This window comes from Candoia aspera, chromosome 2 (assembly GCF_035149785.1).
Source record: "Candoia aspera isolate rCanAsp1 chromosome 2, rCanAsp1.hap2, whole genome shotgun sequence".
In the NCBI taxonomy this organism is placed as follows: domain Eukaryota; kingdom Metazoa; phylum Chordata; class Lepidosauria; order Squamata; family Boidae; genus Candoia; species Candoia aspera.
Window position 1 is genome coordinate 238,573,281 of NC_086154.1, and position 22,066 is coordinate 238,595,346.

General features: G+C 38.1%; 2 protein-coding genes across 4 annotated transcripts in view; one reads left to right on the forward strand and one right to left on the reverse strand.

Annotated features, from left to right (window-relative positions):
• The window catches only part of IPO11 (importin 11), an 89,719-nt gene extending 80,663 nt beyond the window's left edge, over positions 1 to 9,056 (reverse strand). The window contains exons 1-3 of the mRNA XM_063295607.1: positions 8,928 to 9,056; positions 5,052 to 5,195; positions 1,699 to 1,799 (exon numbers count right to left, since the gene is read on the reverse strand). Of these exons, the coding sequence (XP_063151677.1) occupies positions 1,699 to 1,799; positions 5,052 to 5,189 (239 nt within the window). The 5' untranslated portion in view covers positions 5,190 to 5,195; positions 8,928 to 9,056. The remainder of the gene's footprint in view (positions 1 to 1,698; positions 1,800 to 5,051; positions 5,196 to 8,927) is intronic.
• Positions 9,057 to 9,497: 441 nt separating this feature from the next.
• DIMT1 (DIM1 rRNA methyltransferase and ribosome maturation factor) lies at positions 9,498 to 19,979 on the forward strand. 3 transcript variants are annotated; one of them, XM_063295610.1, is made up of 12 exons: positions 9,498 to 9,654; positions 11,802 to 11,875; positions 12,625 to 12,711; positions 13,597 to 13,658; positions 13,754 to 13,847; positions 13,951 to 14,000; positions 15,116 to 15,239; positions 15,514 to 15,606; positions 16,312 to 16,376; positions 18,601 to 18,664; positions 18,762 to 18,868; positions 19,861 to 19,979. In XM_063295610.1, the coding sequence occupies exons 1-12, from the start codon at positions 9,594 to 9,596 to the stop codon at positions 19,901 to 19,903; spliced, it is 924 nt and encodes a 307-aa protein (XP_063151680.1). In that variant the 5' UTR covers positions 9,498 to 9,593; the 3' UTR covers positions 19,904 to 19,979. The 3 variants fall into 3 exon arrangements, with proteins under 3 accessions (XP_063151680.1, XP_063151679.1, XP_063151681.1); XM_063295609.1 differs by having other exon boundaries at positions 9,499 to 9,654; positions 11,799 to 11,875; XM_063295611.1 differs by lacking the exons at positions 9,498 to 9,654; positions 11,802 to 11,875; positions 12,625 to 12,711; ... (1 more) ...; positions 13,754 to 13,847; positions 13,951 to 14,000 and adding an exon at positions 14,388 to 14,974.
• Positions 19,980 to 22,066: the final 2,087 nt, after the last annotated feature.

Below are 22,066 nucleotides of genomic sequence, written 5' to 3' on the forward strand. Positions count from 1 at the left end.
GCCCTCGCTCCCGCTTAGCAACCACCCCCTCCCAGGTGTTAGCAACGGTTGCCCACATCGGCCTGAGAAAGTAACCTTGAAGACATTCCATAACCCAAACATACATTCCACAGTTACAGTAATGAGATTACAGCCTGGTACGGCTGGAAATCTCCACTCTGCAAACACGTATCAGGAAAGTGACATGCGAAACGTTACGATGTATTCAGAACATCGGAACGATGAACATGACAGCTGGGATATAAATCAATCAAATGCAGGTCATATTTATAGTGAAAGCAGAGTTCAAATTTAGTCCCTCTTTCACATGCCTATGTGGCTTAATGGACTGAGAACAACTTGCTTTTGACAGGAGTGGTTGTCATTTGTGTATTGTTATTGTAGCAATCCAGTCTGATCTCAGATTCTTTGCTTCTGACCTTGCCTGACCTAGGACTCACCAAATGTTTCTATAATTTCCCAGGCCAGGCTATTCCCTGATATTGTACAATCTCCCATCTAAATGCTACCTGCTGACCTGTACATATGATAGTATGTCTGTAATAAATTTTTTCTTCCTTATCAGAACACATCTTGCCTAGGTATATGCTGACCAAAGTGTGCCAATTCTACATCATGGTTTAACTCAGAAATAGGCAATCATTTGGTGACCAGAAGCTGTTCTTAATGTGTATTCGGGAGTGACCTCAGTAGGTAAAGCAACAACACATGAGAGATTTGAATCTTGAGAGAAACTTAGTGTGATAGAATGTCTCTCTTGGGGGGAGGTCATGCTTTGGAGGTCACAGGAGAGCAAGGAGGGGGTGCATTCCAGGGGGAGAAATGATGTTATAGTTTGGAGGACCTTGGGCAGCCGGCCAAGAAGTTGAGACAGGGCCCGCCTTAGATTCCCTGGGGTATTTCTCCCGAGCACCTTTTTGGCTTTGGCTAGTTTGGCAAGATTCTGTGTATGGTAGAAACAGTAAAGAACTAGAGCTTCATTCCTGGTTCAGCGTTGTTTCTTTGCCTCAATCCCTGACACTTAGATATCTTATTTGTGGGGTTTTAAACTGTAAACCTTATTTAGATTTTATATTATAAGTAGCATTTAATTCCCATTTCAAAATGATGGATGACAGTACAACAGTTTCACACAACTGCACTCCTGATCAAGCCATCCTAAGGATCAATTGGTCAGTCTGAACCTCAATCTGAGTGATACCAACTATAAGTACATTTGTTTTGTAACGTATTTCTTGGCATCTGGACAACAGCTGATATCTGAGTATTTTGTAAAATTTAAAGGTCTTCCTGCAAGCTGCTTATGGTTTCCTAAATATCCAAATTCTGAAAAGTTTTAGATGGCTAGTTCCATTTCATTTTATTTTAAAAGAAATCAACCATTTCTTAACTGTGTTCAGACTGGTGTTTTAATTCATATACTTTAATTATTTTTCTTAGCCTGAACTAAGCAGGAAAGCAGCTCAAGAACTTGGAGCTCAGGTGGTCTTCTGATCTTTTCTTTCAGTGAGAAAAGGAAAAGTAATGCAAGTGAACTACTGACTATACAAATGACATTGAAGGAAGAGATCTGGTTTCTGGGATCATGGTTATCTGGGTAATGGATTGCTGGCAGATTGCTGCAAGTCAGGAAATCAGTATTATTTTTAAAAGTACAAATGCGGGGACGACAGAGAAGATTAGGAAGGTATTCCTTACTGTACTGCCATTCGTCTCCAATAGCGGTCAATTCCATTTTTGAAGTACAGAACAGCCAACCACCTCACATTTATATCCAAACTGTGATTGGTGAATATATTCTGTAAGAAACAAAAAGAGTTTAGTAAAACTGTATATATGATATGTCTTACCAATCAGGCATGGTACAATAATTGCAAGTATCTATCTTCCTGAATTTGGTGATGGTAGTGGAGGGTATTCACAGAAAAATTGTACAGGTTAGCAAATCCTATGATTGTTGACCTAATAAAATATATAACACAGGCTTTACATTAGGGTTGTGTAGCATTTTGAATTTGATTGCCAAGAAAATGCTGAAATATGCAATGCACAAACATCTGTCTGTAAGTTTTAGAACAGCTGTCTTTTCCCAGGATTACCTGGCAGTTACAGGAGGTAGGCTTAATATCAGGAAAAGATACAGGTGCTTTAAAGAATTGTAGGGAGATAATATACTCATACTTACAAAGCACATTTCCAGATTATTTCTACAGAATTCCCTAATTCACACATTTAGCTGTTATATGTGGATTCAATTCAGGTATCAGTTTAATTCAGAATATTTCAGAATACTGATTTAATCATGAACATTGTTTGAGTGCTATAGAAGTTGTTCTATATTCTTAGTTTGAAGCTGATAATAATAATTGGCCAGTTTCTTGTACTAAACATTGCATTAAATGTAGCAGGAGAGCAATCATAAGGAAAATAGCACTTTTTGCTTGAAAGCACAAGAAGTGGTCCATCTGGAAGCATATTTAGTGTAATTATAATTTATATGTATAGTTGACCAATATATTTAAGATGTGGTCATTGGAACTGAGTTACTGTGATGTAATTTGTATTGAATTTATTACAATATTCATTGTTACTTGGTGATAACTCATGGAAAAATCATGTGTATTTTCTTTTTTCCATGCACTTTATGCATATTTGTTTTCATAATACTCACCTAAGTGAGATGAAATCACAATCATCCATTCCATCAATTTTTCTAATGAAATTTAACAGCATTACCAAAAGTAAAACTTTGTCATTAGGTGCCTCACATATGTTCTTTTATATAAGCTCTATATTTTGTCCTTTATATAACTTACTTGCTTATTGATATTCTGTGCTAAACTCACTGCCAATCTCGCAAAGTACAGTACAAGCCATATAAAATTATTATTCAATTAAATTAAAATAAATTGCCCAACATGTTTTTCTTAATTAGAAGGGCAATCATTTCAAATGCTTAAGATTTTAGGCAAACGGTATTCCTTAACTGGAATAAAAAATTACAGGTGGTTCTCTGTTAACGGCCACTTGTTCAGCAACCATCTGAACTTGCGACTGAACAAGTGGTACTTATGACCAGTCCTCTAAGTTCTGGCTGTTGTAGCACCACCACAATCACATGATCATGGTCCAGGCACTCAGCAACCAGCCCAGATTTCTAACCATCGCATAGTCACAGGATCATGATTTGCAATCTTCCCTGCCAGCTTCTAACAAGCAAAGTCAATGGGCAAGCTGGCAGGAAGTTGCAAGTTGCAGTCATATGAGGTCCTCACTAAACAATCCACAGTAATTTGCTTAATGACAATAACTGGGGACTGCCAGAACTGCCGTCACTAGACTGCACAGTCACATCATGTCACACTTAACGACCACATTGCTTAGCAATGGAAATTCCAGTCCCAATTACTGTTGTTAAGCACAGACTACCTATATTTGCCAATTACCAAGAGAAAAATGTCAGAGAAAGAAAACAAGCGTTCTCCTGCACCTATTAATTCCGTATTAACTTTTTTCATTGTTTTACACATTAGAGTATGCAAGAAAATCTGTTCCATATTCTACTTATGCAACTTTAAATCAGCACTGCACCTGTTTCAAATATATGAAAGCTAAATTCATTATTAACATTCTGCTCTATTCTGGTTTGATATATTCACCGCTAACTTTTGGGACTTAAGAATACTGGTTGAAATTCAGCGGTGCCTTTCTATTAAATTTCTTTTGATGTAAGAAATTCCATTCTCAATCATGTGGATTCACATGTTCCATGTTCATAAATAGAGGGAATAGACTGAAGAACTGTCATTCCATATGCCCACTCAATTAGCTAGCATTTAGACAGATCCTAAAATTTCTTTAGCTATATTACCAAGGAGACATGCAAAAATATAAAATTCTCAATAACAAGGAAAGACAGGATCTATCAAATAATACTCCATGCATCTACAAGAAGTTTCACTAAAGTTACTCTGCCTATTTCATGTCTAAATTTCTTCAGATACATGTGTGTTTGTGTTATACATGTTCTTATAATAAAATATATTAATTTTAAATACTTTCCTCCAATGTCTTGATTCATGTCCAGGTTTTACTATTCTTATGCATACACTGTAAACATTCATGTAAGTATTTTCAGTATATTCTTAGGAAAACCATGAGATCCTCACTGTTATTGTTTGTATTACCAGATCCACTAGAAACTGCATAATCACTTGCATTAATTGTTGGCACAGAAATGGTAAATTAACTAATTTTATCTCACTGCTATCTGGTCTTCGCTCCATTTAGACTTACAATTAGTGATTTTAATATAAACAATGGATAGTATTAAAGTATGAAAAAGGAAGATAATTCCAGTTGTTCTGAATAAACATGCACAAAAGTGCACTTCTGGAAACACATCTATGCCTCATCAACAAGGCCAAACTGTTGATAAAATATGGATTATTCCACAAAGGTGAAGAGAAGAAAAAACTACCTTATCAATTGGGAATGAGGAGAGAAGAACCAAAGCACCCAGTGCATCAAAACAGCAATTTCAACCCTTACAAAAAATTAGGAAGCTGCTTCTTCACTTCTAATCAGCAAAAGGCACACATTTTTCTAATAGTTTTCCTCCTGTGCTACAAGTCTGCATCCAAAGAGTTTAAAGATATCCTTAATTCCTGCATTTAAAGGAGCTGATTATTATATATAAATTGAATAAATAAATAATCCCCAACACAGTTCATTTGTTTATTCATTTTACAGGATTTTTTAAAATTGGGGGCAGCATCTTCAAAAGAATCAAAACAGACAACACACTCATCTACATTTGGCACTAAAGTTCAAACAATTAGTACAATAAGCTATTTAAATTATAAGAAACTAATCACAAATGTGCCCATAACAGCATCCCATCTTTTCTATAATACTGATCTATTATGGAATAACTGCTACAACAGATACAAAAATATATTCCTTATAGGAAAATAGCCACAGGGTAAGAAAAAAAAGGAGGCAAGATTAAGAAGCACTTGAGCAAATGTAACGTCATTGTTTTAACTTACCAACAAAACTGAATAGAAACCTGGTTGTGTCTCCCACTGTTTCAGTTGTTCCTCTGCTGGTTTTAATACAGAAGTATCTTGACTAGTGGCTTGGGTCAAGACTTGAAGAACAATGCTACTGGCGCTATGGAGATCCATGAAAATCTATCCAAAACATTTTAGAAAAATGCACTGTTAGCTTTCCTAAGAGGTCCTGTTGCCTCTTTTATACTGATTTAAGTATTTACTAAATGTAAGATATTACGGACGTTCAAATTTACAAATATTTAAAGTTTTTTTAAAAAATTAGCAACAAAACTCATAAAAACTTACAGATCGTAATAGAGGATTCATACATTGCTGGACTCATCTTACATTACTGAAAATACTGTGCTGGGCCACGTTTTATATAATCTGGCAATTATATAAAGTGCAATCTGGCATTATATAAATAAGCCCCAGGTTAAAACATTAAATCAACTCTTCTGACACACTTTAATTCACTGATACCCACACATTAGATATTAGTGATTTCAAGTACTGAAAATATAAACTTTGTATAAAATGTAAAACTTTGCAAATACAATCTTAAGTTCTGAATATGCTGAAAGAATAGTGCTGATTTGCCTTACTTAATGTCAGTCCCCATGCCAGCAGCCAACAAGCTCTTAGACAAATGTGTTGCAAAATGACATAAAATAACCAGGTAATAGTTTAGAATATATGGAATAAATTGCAATGCTTTAAGAGATTAGGCATTAAGATATTGATTCATTACTTTCATACTTTTGCTTATTATGGCTCTCCAGAAAACTAATTAGTATTAGGACTTTACCTATAAAACAAAGAGTAAGAAGTGTCATGCATAGGAGGAACTTCTCTACTCTCTGCAAATATTCATGAACTTGCAAAGCTTTTAGTGCTGAAATAGGTATTGCACAATGTGCACTAGCACTAATGAAACACTTTTCTTTGAATCATTAAAGCAGCCACTTCTTTTGCAAAGCTCATGCAGCTGCTTCAAAAGCTGCCTCCATATACATGTGCATGCATAGCTGCTTCACTAGTAGTCCCAGAAGTGCTGCTTGAGTATGCATGTCCAGGTAACTGCACCAGCTTCTGAAGTAGCAATGCAGTATAGTATTTGCAAAAGACTCGCTTGCTGTAAAGTTTCAAAGAGAGATGCTTTGTTCATGCTAACATACATTAGCATGAGCAGACAGCAAAATATGAAGAACAGCTATCCCAATGCTAAACATAACTATGTTGCTATAAATATTAATTTTTATATTTCAGATCCGTTTTCCTCTTCCAATACTTTTGTTAAAGAAACTAGCTCATGGTTTATCTTTATGGAGATAAATTTACTGCACCCGTTCTACCCAGAGAATTTTACAAATATTTAATTAAAAAATTGGATTGCAAAATTTTAGCATAAGACACAAAAAAACAAAATTTTAAGAGAGATATTTCCATACATTAGACAGCTGTTTCAGTGTACAAGCACACAGAATTCTGTTCAGGATTCTGTTGAACAGAGAATTTTAATTATTTTCCATAGAATATAAAGTCGTTCGCAAACTTCTTCCCTTTAAAATATAATCTTGCAATATGATTAAAAGCAAAGCAGAAATAACAGAACCCCAATGATTCATTGGCATAATTGCCCAAGAGCAACTTACAATATTCAATTTTAAAAAAAAATCAGTATAATTTCAACTAAAATCAGGAAGCAAATAAAACTGTCCTATAAAGCTTACAACTTACATAAAAGGCACACATTCACAGAGTGAAATTTTCTGAAAATTTATGCAAGCTTTCACGCATGCTTACACTCCAAGGAGGATTGAATTCTATAATAAATTGAAATGGCATGTAACAGAAAAACCTGGATAATGATAAAGATCACATACATTGACTCTTGTATTTTGCTAACTTTCAGACTTCACTCTTTGTTCCTAAAACAACACTAAAATTACTCAGAAATAACAAGACCCATAAGAATATTAGAATAACTCTCCTAGATCAGTCCGAGGACCACTTTAGTTCAACACCTTGTTTCTCTTAATGGCCAACCAAGTGTCTGTGGGGTGCCTGAAAGGAGGAGACAGAGACATACCCTTCTTTCACCATTACAGTATTCCTCTGCAACTGATATTTGGAGGCATGCTGCCCTAGGTTGAAGGTAACACTGACAGAGTCTCCTACATGCATTATACAATCATCTTTTAAAGCCATCCACGTTAGTGGCCATCATCACTACTTTTAGTAACAGATTCCAGAGATTAATTACGAGCTGTGTGAAGAAGAGCTTTCTTTTGTCTGTTCCATTCAGCTTCATTAGATAGCTGAAAGCCAGCTTCATATTAGAAGTGCCAGCATAACTCATTCACAGGGTAGTTTTGTGAGAAGAAAAACTAAAGCATTTCATATTTAGCTCCTATGCAGAGAAGGCTTATTGGTCACTGGGTCTTCTAGAAATAAAACCTTCCAGAAAATCAACAGCAGTTGAACACTGAAAAATCAGAAGAGGACAGAAAAGGAGCACATGGATGGGAGGTTTCTGTGGGCATGCAAATTAAGTTATATACACGTTATATCTGGGTGCACATGCACAGATCCCAAATCACCACACTTTAAAGCAGTATCTCTCAATGGGTGGCAATCATCCCACTAATGGTACATCGCAGTGGTCAAAATGGATGCTGGGCAAGTCCATTCAACTTTCCTCCTGGCTGCACTTCTCAACACATATGAAAAAGTGATCCATACATTTCCTTCCCTGGTTGAGCCTTCCCACTGCAGCCGTTCCAATGCCACAAAGAGCTGTTGAACCAGCCCTCTGCTTTCCAGTGATCTGACTCCCAGCTTAAGTTCATCTTGTCAAGCCAGGAATCCCTACCTATACTGGATCAATCAAGTTATGGGAGAGCACCCTTCTGGAAGATAAAGAGGAGAAGGAAGTTGCAGCAGCAACTTTGATGCCTCTGGGGTTAGATTCCTTACCAAATTTATCATTTGGCACTAGCAAGAATGACCTAATAGCAACTCCTTCCCCCAGATGTTTTAGAAGCTACTTCATCCATCTCCTTTTTGCTTATTCAAAAACTTTCCCCAGGTTATGCAACAGCCCATTCTGTATAATTATTTTTCTCTTTATAAGACTACATTTTTACATTGTTCCAAAACAAGGAAGCCTGCTTGCTGGCTTTAATTTCCTAAACTAAAAGAGAAGATGATTGGGGTTCATAATAATGAATTATTTAAATTAAGTTACTTGATTGAGCAATATGCACTATTGCAATTGCCTTTCCCATTACCACTTCACGTTCACGTGTTCCTCCTTTTAATAAGTCAGGGGCAACTTCTTAGGAAAGAACAATTTCTTCAGGTGTCAGTAACCGAGGAAGAGTTCTACTTGTGGCAAATTTCCCTGGTATTCCAGGAAAAGCGACCATATGCTACACTTTGGTGAGACATCCAATGATACGACAGTTAGCATGTTTGCTAGCCAAGGGCTCGGGGCATGAGAGAAAGAAAAACAGCGTCGATAAGCAAAGCATCCCCCGCGACCGAAGAATGTCTCCGCAGGCCGCGGGTCCTCCTCCGGGAGGGTGTCCAAGCGCATCCAGATTTCAGGACTCAAGCCCTCTTCCTCCTCCACGTGCCTCTCGAGACTTAACCCGAGGAGAGCGAAGCATGGCGGCGCTCTCATTCACAGCCAGCAGCCGAGAGCGGCTACCTCCGGCTCCCCGGCTCACTTCTGTCACGGCAGGCCGCCCTTCGCGCTCAGGATGCGGGGCCTCCGCCGGCTCGCTCCCGGAGCGGGAGGGAGGGACGGGGTGGCCACAACCGGGCGCGCTCTCGCCCCCTCCCTTCCTTCCCTCACGCACTTACCGTTGAAGCCCGAGCTCCTTCTCCTGCGTTCTCGGCCTCGCGCACGCGGCTCCCACTGGTTCCGAAGCTCGCGCCACCAGCCGCGGCTCACCCACCTCTGTGCCGCGGCAGCTCGGCGCTCTACCAACGTCATCGCGCGGCGCTCCTCAATCCCAACCGCCCCCTCCCGCCTCTTGTCCTCCGGGCCCGCCCGCTTCTCTTTTCTGGACCAGTCCGGCGCCTGAGCCGGGGAGAAGACAAATCCCCCAATATAAAAACAAATTAAAAGCCGACTGAGAAGGAAAACTGGGCGAGGACTCTTTTTTTGGATATATGGTGGGAGAAGAACGCAGCTTAGTGGATGTTGCGACTGTCACTCTCCTTCCTTTTTCCCATAATTCTTCTTTTCCAATAACGACTCCTATTGTTGAGGGTCGCGACCAACGGCATTTCCCAACTTTCCTTTGCGCCTTCACAAAGTACTAAAACGCTTCCCGAAACGCACTACTCTGAACTCGCTCCTTGGGTCGAGGTGCTTTGCGGAAAATATAGTCCTAAAGCGCTTTCGCCGGGCGCTGCCGAAGGGACGGCGAAACTACTTGTCCCGGCAGCACCCGCGCGGGCGACGACCTCCCCCTTCGCCTTCCTCCTCTTCCGAGCTTAGCGTGCGGCAGGTCGGGCAGAGCCATGCCGAAGGTGAAGACCAAGCTGCGCTCTCGACAGCACCGCGGAGAAGGAAAAGGCCCTGGTGAGAGGAACTTCCCGGGCTAGGGAGGATGGGCTGCAGCGGATTGCAGTTTCCATCATTTGCCATTCGCCGGGGGCGGGGGGAGGGGTTATGGTGATAGTAATTTGGAGGGTGCCAAGTTAAAGAAGGAATCTTTATCCTTCTTTCCTATAAGTACTTCGGCTTCTCTGTAGAGGTGTGTTTCGAATCATCTCCCTGAAATACCCAGCCTCTAATGCAATGTTTCTCAACCGTGGCAACTTGAAGATGTGTGGACTTCAACAGTCAGAATTGTGTTGAAATACACAACATTCAAAATAACCGTTGCTAGTCCCAGCTCCTGCCAACCTAGCAGTTCGAAAACATGCAAATGTGAGTAGATTAATAGGTACCGCTTCGGAGGGCAGGTAACGGCGTTCCGTGTAGTCATGCCGGCCACATGACCACGGAAGTGTCTACGGACAAACGCCGGCTCTTCGGTTTTGAAACGGAGATGAGCACCGCCCCCTAGAGTCGGACACGACTGGACTTAATGTCAAGGGAAACCTTTACCTAACATCGTCACTGCAAGGATTCTCACTGATGATGTTACCTAGTTGGAAAATGAAACGTCTGCAAGCAAACAACCAAACTCAGAGAGCACCAAGCACTCCAGCCTCTCTTCAGCTATAGTTTCCGGATTGACTGTGGGATATTAGTTTGAAGACCAAGAAAAAATACCTGCTAGAATTTACCAAAATTAGTCAGATCTGTAGAGCGGAACCCACAGATCAGCTGCTGAAAAGTTTAGCTGACTCTGGAGTAGTTGTCTGCAATACAGCCTTGGTTATAGAACAGAGATTTTCATGGGGCAGTTGTCAGGGAAAAAACCTTTCGTTTGTCCTCATCACAAAAATCCTAATCTAAAGTATGCAAAATTAAATCTTGGTAACACTGATATGTTTGCAACAAGTGCTTCAGGTGAGGAAACAAATATTGAACCATTTGGCCACAACCACACAAGCTATATTTTGAGAAAGAATTGTAATGCTTTTGAAAAAAAAGCATTGTAGACCATTAAACATGGGGGTGTACTGTTATGCTTTGGGGTTGTTTAGCAGCCAGTGGTTCAGAAAGTATTATGCAGGTGGAAGGAAGAACAAATTCAACTAAATATTACATATCCTGGAAGGTAATGTTCCAGAGACTGAACCTGAAAAGAGGTTGATATTTCAGCAAGACAGCCACTTAATCTGAGCATTATTGAAAATCTGTGGAGAGATCTCAAGTGTGCAATCCATATAAGAAAGCCTAAGAATATTTCTGAGCTAGAAGAGCTTTGCAAGGAAGAGTGAGAAAACCTTCTAAAAACTGGAACAGAAGAACAGAAAACTTTGGAAGCTGCCAAAGGAAGTTTTTTACACATTACTGATTGAAAGTGTCAAATTTTTGCACTGCCATATTCACTATTTTCTTATTTTGAGTCTGTAAACAACTGCACATAAATAATAACTATGTATTCAAATTTGCAAAAAGTTGTGTTTAGCTTTGTATTGTACTGCAGTACATAGAGGTTATGTCAGCTTCTGCTCATATAGGAATTCACTGCAACATATAATTTGACCAGAGGTGTATACAACTGTATATCATTGTCCAATGGTTTCCAATCTATGGTCTGCAAGCCATTGCTGGTCCATGAAAGTATGGCAAATAGTCTGTAGTATGAGTGGCAAAATAAAAATGAAAAAATATATTTTTAAATAATCAAAATCTTGTGCAATCAAAACTTGTTAAAATTGTGAGCCTTATGATAAAGTTCCTATTATCTTGTAAGAATTTAGCCATTATGTTTTTTTTAGTTGAGAAATAATTTTTAGCTAGTTTTGAAGTCTTGCATGGCATTGTGACAAGCACTGCCTGTCTTTGGTCTGCAGCACGTTTTTATGATAATGTAGTGATTGTATAAAGGAAAACCTTGGGAACTTCAACCTTACCCCATTGTTTGACACTACTTTCTCTGATAAGGGTGCCAGAATCTGAATTGGATGAATTAATAGAAAAGGCATCATCCCATGATTTAAGACCTCTTGAAGAGCCATCCATTGTACAGGAAACTATTACTATTAATCAAAGGAGAGTTTGATACAAAATAACTTTTTATGCTTCTTAAAATTTATTTTTATTAGTAGGCATTAGGTTCAACACTGGACTTGGTCAACATATTTTGAAAAATCCCCTGATTGTTAACAGCATTATAGAAAAGGTAAGTGATAATCACAGTCTCTTCCAGTATAGGAGAATAATCTGTCATTCCCACAAATTATTATTAAACTGGTGGTATTTAAAGCAACTAATGAATACCTATTTAATTAGTAAGCCTCATTAAAACCAACGGATCTGTTTCTCACTAAACAAACATAGAACTCTGCATATAATGATACTTGATTAATAAATAAAAGATGAAATTTTGAAAAAAAAAATCAACTACAACCTGTACACAATACATATTTCTTTGACATTTTAAAAACATATATAAAAAGTATCAGAATGGTTGTATTTGGTGCTCAGATACTGCATCAGAGAAAAATAAGTTGAATAGTTTCTACATATTTTATAGATGGACTTCTTTGACTTGATAGAATTCTGCTTTAGCAAGTCCTGTCTCAGTATAAATCAGCCCTTCAAGGTAGACCAGACTAGGAAACCAATGTCATATAGATCAATACTATTTTATTGTGAAGCTATAGTAACAGAATCTTGGAAGTCTAAATGTACTTCCCCCCTCATTCCTTTTATCTTCATGAGAACTAGGGAGGAGCCTGAGATGTTTACTCATGCTACATTCTTGCTCTGGACGCAGGCCTCTTTTATCTAACTGTTGTCTTGGTACCAGCTCTTCCTCCTATCCCTCAAGGCCATTCCCTCATCATGTTGTATATAAATTAAATTGGTCTGTTTACAGTACTAAATAGGCTATGTTTTTGTGTAATTCCATTTTTATTCATTCTTTAGGCTTCCTTATACCCTACAGATGTTGTTCTGGAAATTGGTCCTGGAACTGGCAACATGACAGTGAAAATGTTAGAAAAGGTGAAAAAGGTAAGTCTAATAATAAAGAAGTGCTTTTCTCTCCCCCCCCCCCCAATTTGGCCGCAAGGAGAGAGCATGGAATGGGAAAAGATAATCATTCAAAAATTGTTTGATCATATCTTCTCTGCAGTAGCACCTGCCCTCTGGAACATCTTGCCCCCGGAGGTGAGATTAGCCCCATCGCTCCTAGCCTTCCGGAGGAAGTTGAAGACCTGGCTCTGCCACCGGGGTTGGGGCAGGGAGGAGAATAGTCACACTTGGGGCTGGCTAGTGCCTTGAAGTGCCCTTCCTATACAATGACAGAATGAGACCATAGCCATCTGGATGTTATTATATTTGGTAGCTCTGTGAAATTGTTTTATAGTGTGTTTTATATTGAAATTTTTTTATATATTTATTGTTTTATATTGTAAACCGCCCAGAGTTCCTCCGCTCGGAGGAGATGGGCAGTGACAAATTTGATAGATAAATAAATAAATAAATATAAAAGAAGAACTAAGGGAGCGAATCAATGCCTTCTTTCATCTCCTCCTTTCCCCTACATACATAATAACACCATAATTTCACTTTGCCTGCATTAAAATACGTTTAAATTGATCTAAATATTTTAGATGAAAACAGTGGGAGGTGGTTTTGTATACTGCTGCCATATATATTCAGTTCTTGTTTTCTGGGAAATTAGTTCTGATTTTTAATAAACTAGACCTATTCTAGGTTATTCTATTCTAGCCGAGGTATGGGAACATCAGTATTCGACTACAAAGCTTAAACAAACCTTGGTATTTACAGCTAAAGCAGAAGTTTGATTAAAATTCTACAGTAACATAAAGTAGTTCTGTAATGCATTGTTTATGATATGTGCACTAAGACATTTTATATATGATTCTCTTTCAGGTTATTGCTTGCGAACTTGATGTAAAACTTGCCGGTGAACTTCAGAAAAGAGTCCAGGGGACGTAAGCACTCTTTGTGGGGAGAAACGTCACAGTGGTTTTTAAACTAGAAATTCTCTTGGAAATGTATTAATGATACAGTGTTATTTTCATTTCAGACATTTGGCTAACAAACTTGAAATAAAAATTGGAGACGTATTGAAAAGTGACCTCCCTTTTTTTGATGCTTGTGTGGCTAATTTACCTTATCAAGTAGGTATAAAAACAGGACTTTTTAAAAGTAAGACAAAGACATTGTCTGCTTTATATTACTCTTGTGGGAATCAACCTTTTCTTTTATCTCCCCCACTCCCAGATTTCTTCTCCCTTTGTTTTTAAGCTATTGCTGCATCGGCCTTTCTTCAGGTAGGTAGAAAAATATATAGTGTCTAATATAGTTTAAGTGCTTTTAGACATAATATCCAACCTTTATTATTATTAACCTTATAGACTAGGATTAGCACAACATTTATCTAGAAAACAATTTTTTTTTAATCGATTTAATCATATCCAATTCTCGGAGACTGCCTGAACAAGTCTCTGAAGTTTTTTTGGCAAGGTTTTTCAGAAATGGTTTGCCATTGCCTCCTTCCTAGGACTGAGAGAAAGTGACTGGCCTAAGGTCACCCAGCTGGCTTTGTGCCTAAGGTGGGACTAGAACTCATGGTCTCCCAGTTTCTAACCTGATGCCTTAACGACTACACCAAACTGGCTGTCCAGAAAACAGTTAGCACTGTGTAAAACTAAACCTTGTAAGAAATACAGTATTGTATATCTACTTTTCAGTGGAAATGTCTGTGTTTGAATCACACAGTGCTCTTAAAATAAGCTGTTATTCTTACAAGGTAAGAGACTAATGTTGATACTTTGCATCTCCTTGAGAGGTCCAGTGCTTACAGATCAAAGACTGATAAACAGCCTAGTTTTGCCTCAGTCCCTTCCAGCTGAATGTTTCTTTAATCTTACCTGCAATATTTATAAGCATTTCAGAGTTTCTCTTGGGACCCTCTAACAATAGGTTTAAAGAAAGCCAGTTTGGTGTAGTGGTGAAGGTGCTGGCCTAGAAACCAGGAAACTGAGTTCTAGGCCTCCCTTAGGCATGAAACCCAGCTGGGTGACTTTTTAAATAAATTGTGATCTCCCAGGGAACCCTGGTTGAGAAACCCTGCTCTAACCAGATAACTAAAGTACTTAAAATCCTATACAAAAATAATACTTGTACTGCATTTAACAGCTATGTACTCGCAATATCCACAACTGCATTTACCTAAGCTATCCAGTAGTGATGCGTGACTTAACCTAACCTAGGCATCTACTGGATATTCATGGAGTTCAAAACAGTAAGTTGGTTTAAAACCTATCAAACAATAGTGTTTACATTTATTCTAAACACTGTTGAACAAATGTCAAGTTGTTAATCTTTTACAGGACTGGGCTGCTTCAGAATAACATTAAACTTGCATCCCATGTTTATTTTCTAGGTGCGCAGTACTCATGTTTCAAAGAGAATTTGCTCTTCGCTTAGTTGCAAAGCCAGGCTCTCACCTATATTGTAGGTTGTCTGTTAATACTCAACTGTTAGCTCGTGTTGATCATCTAATGAAAGTAAGTAAAATAATAGGTAGTTTTACCTTGAGTTTATGAAATTTCAGATATAAAGCAGGCAGGGTGGAAAGTGGTAGAAGTCTTAATGGGATGAAAATAGGTTTTTATTTATTTATTTGTTCGTTGGTGTTATTATTAAACTTGTGTTGCCTGACTCCCAACGACTCAGCAGTTGACAACAATCAAAACAAAGAAATCACAATAAAATGAATTAAAAGGAGGAAAGGTAAAAAGTTGTTATTTCTTTGACAGTCGTCTTTCCTATGTTTAACAGGTAGGAAAAAATAATTTTAAACCACCACCCAAAGTTGAATCCAGTGTCGTGAGGATAGAACCAAAGAACCCTCCACCACCAATTAACTTTCAGGTAAGGTTTATCAGTATGATCTGAAATCCATGAAAACAACTTAGTACCCCCTAAGTGTATATCTCCCCAAAACGTTTGGACAACTATGATATTGCTTGAGTGCCATATTTTGTGTGAAGTCCGTCTAATGCTTCATATTTTGTTACTCACTGAGCAGCATTAAATGATAACTGAGTATGTAAGATAAGAGGTAGAAACATTCATAGCTTGATTTTGGGAAGGTGGCTTTAGCATATCAGAATTTTACCCATAGTTGAGGAAAAAGATTAAAGAATAGTGTCAACCATATGAGTAAAAGAGATTTAGATTTAATCAAAATGTTCTAACAGTATTACACTTCGAAACTAAGGGTTGAAACAAGGTTCAAAGGAATACAGGGCTTTTTCTTGTCCATGTCAATATCTACCCTATCTTTGGAAATAAATGTTTTATATTCATAAATATACCCAATTATCCTGATCATGCTTTCCATGGAACTGTCACTCATAGAACCTCAGCATCTTCTCAACTAAGGGATGAAAGCTTAAAGTACACCTGGGAAAAGAGGGAAGATGATGAAAGGAGCGATCAGAGATAGATTTACCTTAATAGTGACCAACACAAAGCAGCATTTATGTATGACACAGACATACCTGCACTGACACATGTGATATGACTAAAAAAAAAGAAATTGTCTCTTTTTAATCTCTTAACGTATTTGTTTAGGAGTGGGATGGTCTACTAAGAATAGTCTTTGTCAGGAAAAACAAGACACTTGCTGCAGTTTTTAAGTAAGTTACTCACATTTTTGTATGTTGAATTGTTTGCAGCTCTGTCATTGAGCATTCCTCTTCTCAGGAGTGAGAACAGTGTTTTGCTTCAGTGTTTTGCTTCCTATATTTATTGCTGCTAAGAGATAGCAGTGGATGGGATGTTGTTCTCCTAGACCACAGAGATCTTTAGAATGTGTATTTCTATGTGAATACCAGGCAAAAGTATATATTACTTAGGTTGGCGTTGGCCTTTAACTAAGAGCGGGGAATAGAAGAAGAATGTGGTTGGTTTGATTTATAACCAGTTTGGTCTGGTCATTCTTGAGAAAGAGAACCGAGACCCTACTCAGGCATCACCAAGACAAACCGTCAGGGCTACCCATGAACCTCCAAGCTAGAGAAGCTCCAGAGGTATCGTTTCAGATTGTCATCTATGATTACTATTGACCACGAAGAGAAATGAGGAACAGCACCATATAGTTGCTTAAAGAGGATGTTGTGTTTTTGTTTCCCCTTCTTGACTTTTGGTATTTGTGGCATGTTATTCTTGCAATTGCTTTTAGATTCATGTTCTTGTTGACAGAATACAAACTTTCAGGATACAAATAATATGCATAGCTGATACTTCCTTGTTACTTTAGCTCTCCTAGATTTGCAACCTATGCTCCTCTAGTCTGCTTTTGTTTTGCATATTATACTGCCTAATAATATGACAAAGAATTGATAATGGCAGAATGGCAGGCAGGACAGTAATAATTCCTTTCCACTAGTTTTCAATCCTGCATGTGTCCAGGGCAGTTTTAGTGCACATCTTCTCCTTTCCTTTCTGTATTAATTAATTATGCAAGCAATTTTTCCCCTAACCTTCAGTCAAATGAAAGCCTCCCAGATCGGTTCATAAAAAACAGTAATTGGATAGTTCTTGCCCTGTAAAAGATACATTGATCAATGAGAGGATCTGAGGAGACAGAAGGAAAAACATAACAGTTGTTGATCAGTCTGCCCAGATGTAGAGGAATATCCTTTTTCTGGTTCTGATTACCCACAGAACATTCTGAGTGTGTATCATTTCATTGGCTGTATGTCCACATTGGGTGGGATGCAGGCAACAGTGTGCCAATTTCAAGATAGTCTCTAGGATTTAGAAATCCTGTCTTTCACAGAACAGTGTGAGCACATTAGTGTGAAGTGAGTTTAAAAAACAAAAAAGTATGAAGCAATGATTGGACATGATAAAAAGCAAAGTCAGTTTGTAAGGGTAGAAAAGTATTTAGAGATGTAGTGAATGTTGTTATAAACTAATTTTAGCTCTTTTCCTTTTCTCTGTATCTCATGCCTTTAATTGCTTTGCCTTGGCTTGTTACTCCTTTTCTGCACTTTGCATAATGTTGATTATCCTGAAAGGGAATAGTGTTACGGTAATGTATGTACGCACCGTTCTCAGGTTTGTACTGCCTCTGTTCTCCACAAAGAAGAGAACTGTCTTTCTCTTGGCAAGATAGTTGAAGTACTCTCCCTTCAGAGCAAAGTGGTTCCATGAAGCCCTTCTGATTAGGGTTCCTCAACCTTGGCAACTCTAAGCTGTGCGGACTTCAACTCCCAGAATTCCCCAGCTAACAAAGCTAGTACATAGGCACATAGCTGGTGCATAGCAAAGCTGTCTGGGTAATTGTGGGAGTTGAAGTCCGCACAGCTTAGAGTTGCCAAGGTTGAGGGACCCTGCTTCTGATAGCAGTTGGGGAGAGAAGGCCATCCCTGAGAACTTGATCATAGCATTTTGTGCCACTATAATCAGTAGGGAAAATTCAAATTCAATGCAGTCTTTTGCTTAAATACTATAAATAATATAGGCGTTAAATGCAACTGCCAAGTTATTAGTGGCATCATGGGCCAAAAAAAAAAAAGTGAGGGGGAAGTGTTAAGAAATGCACTCCTTAGCCACAAACAGGTTGCCTGCCAAGATGTGAAATAAGATTACAGATAATGTAGCTGATGGTAAGTGTCTTGAAGAATTGATTAGTCAAGCCCCTAAAGGTAAAGACATAATAGACAGGTAAAAATGGAATAGAGGGACCACAAATAAACTATGGCTGGATGCTGTCAGTGTTCTTTATATGTCTTTGAAGTTAAAGAAATAATCAGTTGGAAAGAAAGACATTTTCAAAGGAACAATTTCACATTCAAACTTTCCAAAAAATAGTTTTTATAGCTTTGTGTGACTTACCCTTGTTCATTATTGCAGTTCAAATGCTGTGAAACAACTGCTGGAACAGAATTACAGAATTCACTGCTCACAAAATAATTTGGTAAATTCTTCTGATTTTTTTGTTTATTTAAATATAGTCTTTTAAAAAGCATCATTGTCTTGAAGCCTGCCACATAAATCTTCTATTTTTCTGACAGCAAATTCCTGAAAATTTCAATATTGGTGAACTTATACATGAGATCCTAAAAGATACCGGTTATTCAGAAAAACGTGCCAGAGTAATGGATATTGATGATTTTATCAGGTAAAAACTAACTAACTTACTTACTTATTTTAAGCTTACTCTTTATCTCACAAGTTTTAAATAGAGATCTTACTGGAATGAAAGCAAAAATAAGTGTGAGATTTATGCTTACGAAGTCCAACTTCATGCGGTCTTTTTTTGCCTCAGGAAGAGTAACGTTTTATGCCATTTATTGCCCGCAAAAGTACACCTGTATAGTAATGTTCTCTTTGGTTATGCCATGGTGTATTGCACTTGGAATAATGTAGGATAAAGTGTTAAGCCTGCTAAATGCTATTGCTAAGGTCTTGATGCAGCCCCACTGGCCATTAGCATGTGGTGTGGGGCCTCCAGTAGATTACCCCTGCTGAAATGTAGCCTTTGACAGAAGAAAGATGACCCTCTCTGCCTTAAAGTGACAATCCAGGGGATATTGCAACCTTTTTCAGGCTAAGACCTGTACATGACCTTGGAGGAACATCCCAGAGGCCACGTTCAAAGTGAGCAGGACTAGAATTAAAAGAGGGTGAATGGAGCGTGGACAAAAATTGGATTTAATTTAAATTTAAATTTTAATTAAAATAAACTAATTAAAAAGAATTGTATCAAAATGTTTAATAACATTCCACTAAAAAATTCAGTTCTCCAGCAACTTCGAAATGTCCCCAAGGCTTGGGGAAGCAGAATTGTATACCTTAATCTTTTCAGCTACTTTATTGTTCCATTAACAGCTGTTGCTTAATGTTGCCACTTTAAATAGTGGCAATTGTTCTAGCTAGTGACTTTGTTCTGAGCACAGCTGTGTGGGAAAAGAAAGTGCCATGGTAGAAACAGAGGACTAAACATCTGAGTTATAGAAACCAGTCAGTATAGTTGTCTTCAAGATGAAGTGTGGGAGAGAGGAAGAACATGGTTCCTCCTGCATGGGAAATTAAACATTGAGACCATTTGGAAGTAACATCCATTTTATGCCACATAAAGTTTAATAAGACTGGAATATTTTCATTTTTCAGCATTCTTCATGGCTTCAATGCAAAAGGGATTCATTTTTCCTGAAAGAAGGAATTACATGAAAGCTGCTGTGAAAACTAAGTTATATAAATAAATTTTGTAATAGAATTTCATTCACAATGAACGTAGGCCAGCCATCAGTTGGCTGTTGTTTAATTTTTGCTTCTTTTGATCTTATTTGATGAAGAACACAGCCATTTATAAATATTATTAAAGGCATCTGGAAATGCATCCTGTAGCATCTACCTTTTCCCAATATGTGCTTGATATTCCAAGTTAAGTACTGATATTGTTACTCATAAAGAATTTGTATAATTAATGTGGAAGTTAGGTTTTTCTCTAATGCCACACCTGACATTCTCAAGTTTTTTTAATGGTCAAAATGTTCTTTATATTGTGCATTGTAATAATTATTTTCTATCAAGCTGATTGTTTCTAGTAATTAATATCTATATTTACAAGACTGCAGAGTAATCTTAAATGCTGCACAATATTTTTCTCCATACTCTGTTTTTCATGTCATGGTTGTGTGTGTGCACCTTCAAGTCCATTTTTGACTCCTGGCAACTGCCTGGACATGTCCCTGCAGTTTTCTTGGCAAGGTTTTTTGGAAGTGATCTGCCACTGCCTCCTTCCTGGGGCTGAGAGAGAGGGACTGGTCCAAGGTCACCCAGCTGGCTTTGTGCCTAAGGCGGGATTAGAACTCAGGGTCTCCCGGTTTCTAGCGTGATATCTTAACCACTACACCAAAATTCTTCCAATGAGTGTGATGAGTAGTGATCCATGCCTCAGTTTGTAGAATTATGTTCCTTCTCTTAAAAGTACCAAAACTTTAACTCTTAAATTATATGCAACACTCTTACCTCCATTTTCTTTTTGTAACTTAAAATAATTATTAAGTAGATGACAATAAACCAGTCACAATGCAGCAGTTTAATCAGAATAATTGGCAACAAATGTAGACATTTCTCATGCCAAGCATGCCAAAAAAATGTTTCAGTTTTTTCATCTAGATTCAGTCACTTGGGAGGGAAAGTTAAGAGTTTTCTTAATGAGAAAGACTCCATCTTGCATTCCTGTCAGCTGGGTGGCAGGTGTTCTGACAGGAAAGATTATGTAGAGCAATTGCTATCACACAAGGGCTGGCAAACTTTGGGTGGCCAAGGCTGACACATCTTTTAGGGTGCAGCAGGCTGCAAAATGTGGTAGGGCCACATCAGGCATGGACGTTTGCAGTAAACTGGAGAAGCCCAGAGAGGGCTCTAAAAATTGTGAAAAAGGGACTTTAAAAAAAAACTTACCTTTAATAAATTAAAGGAAAAACAATAAAAGAAAAAAGGCAATACATGTATATGCAAAAGGGCTTCTAATACACACATGTACAAATGTCTGTGTGTATTTTTTTTTACTCAGCAATTTCAGTAAAGGTTGACCATATTTCAGTTTAATTGTCCATACTTGTATAGTAGTTATATAGTTCAAAAATTACTGATGTCTGACAATGTTAAATGTTTTCTCCCAGAACCTAATAATTATAGGACATTGCAAAAACATGTTTTAATGAAGAGTTATTCTTGTTGCATTGCCAACAACATAGTTTACCTCATGTTTATAGAAATGCAACATATAGAATATCCAGTCTTTAATAATTACCAATCAAGCCTTAAGTAAAGAAATAATAAAAAGCAAACTATATGCACCTGGGGTAAAGCTGTAATCTGGACAAGTAGATGGCATGGCCATGCCTTTAAAATGGAGTGTTGTGTGAGTAGGAGGTAATTCCAGAGGGTAGGAAGCTGGCAGTCCCTATTCAGTGGGCAGATTATCATTCCCTCGGTGGCAGCAATAAACCCTGTGGACAAGCAACTTGCAGTGCCCAGTTGGGTAGAAGACTGTTAATTCCTAGGTGGCAATGATAGTCCAAAAGAGAGAAATTGATGGTCCCAAATAATGGGCTAAAGAGCATCAATCTCTGTGATTAGAGATTCCCTAGATGGCAGGCAATTCATGGTTCCCAGCAGAGGGCAGAAAAATGTTAATTCCTCAAGTTTATACAGCTGTTCTAGAAAATTGGCACCAAGATGAAAACAACTGCTTTTTGCTATCCTCTCTCATTTCACAAATTTGAGGTATCAGCAGCAGCTTCATCCAGGAGATCTCCTCACATGGGTCAACTCTGATTGCAGCAGTCCTGAAGGTATCTTGTTG

Bases quoted from the DNA above. Each gene is read 5' to 3' on its own strand.
- DIMT1 (XM_063295609.1), top strand. From the start codon at position 9,594: ATGCCGAAGGTGAAGACCAAGCTGCGCTCTCGACAGCACCGCGGAGAA. The intron at 9,655-11,798 runs GTGAGAGGAACT...TATTTTTATTAG, and splicing joins CGGAGAAGGAAAAGGCCCTG to TAGGCATTAGGTTCAACACT. The intron at 15,240-15,513 runs GTAAGTAAAATA...TATGTTTAACAG, and splicing joins GTGTTGATCATCTAATGAAA to GTAGGAAAAAATAATTTTAA.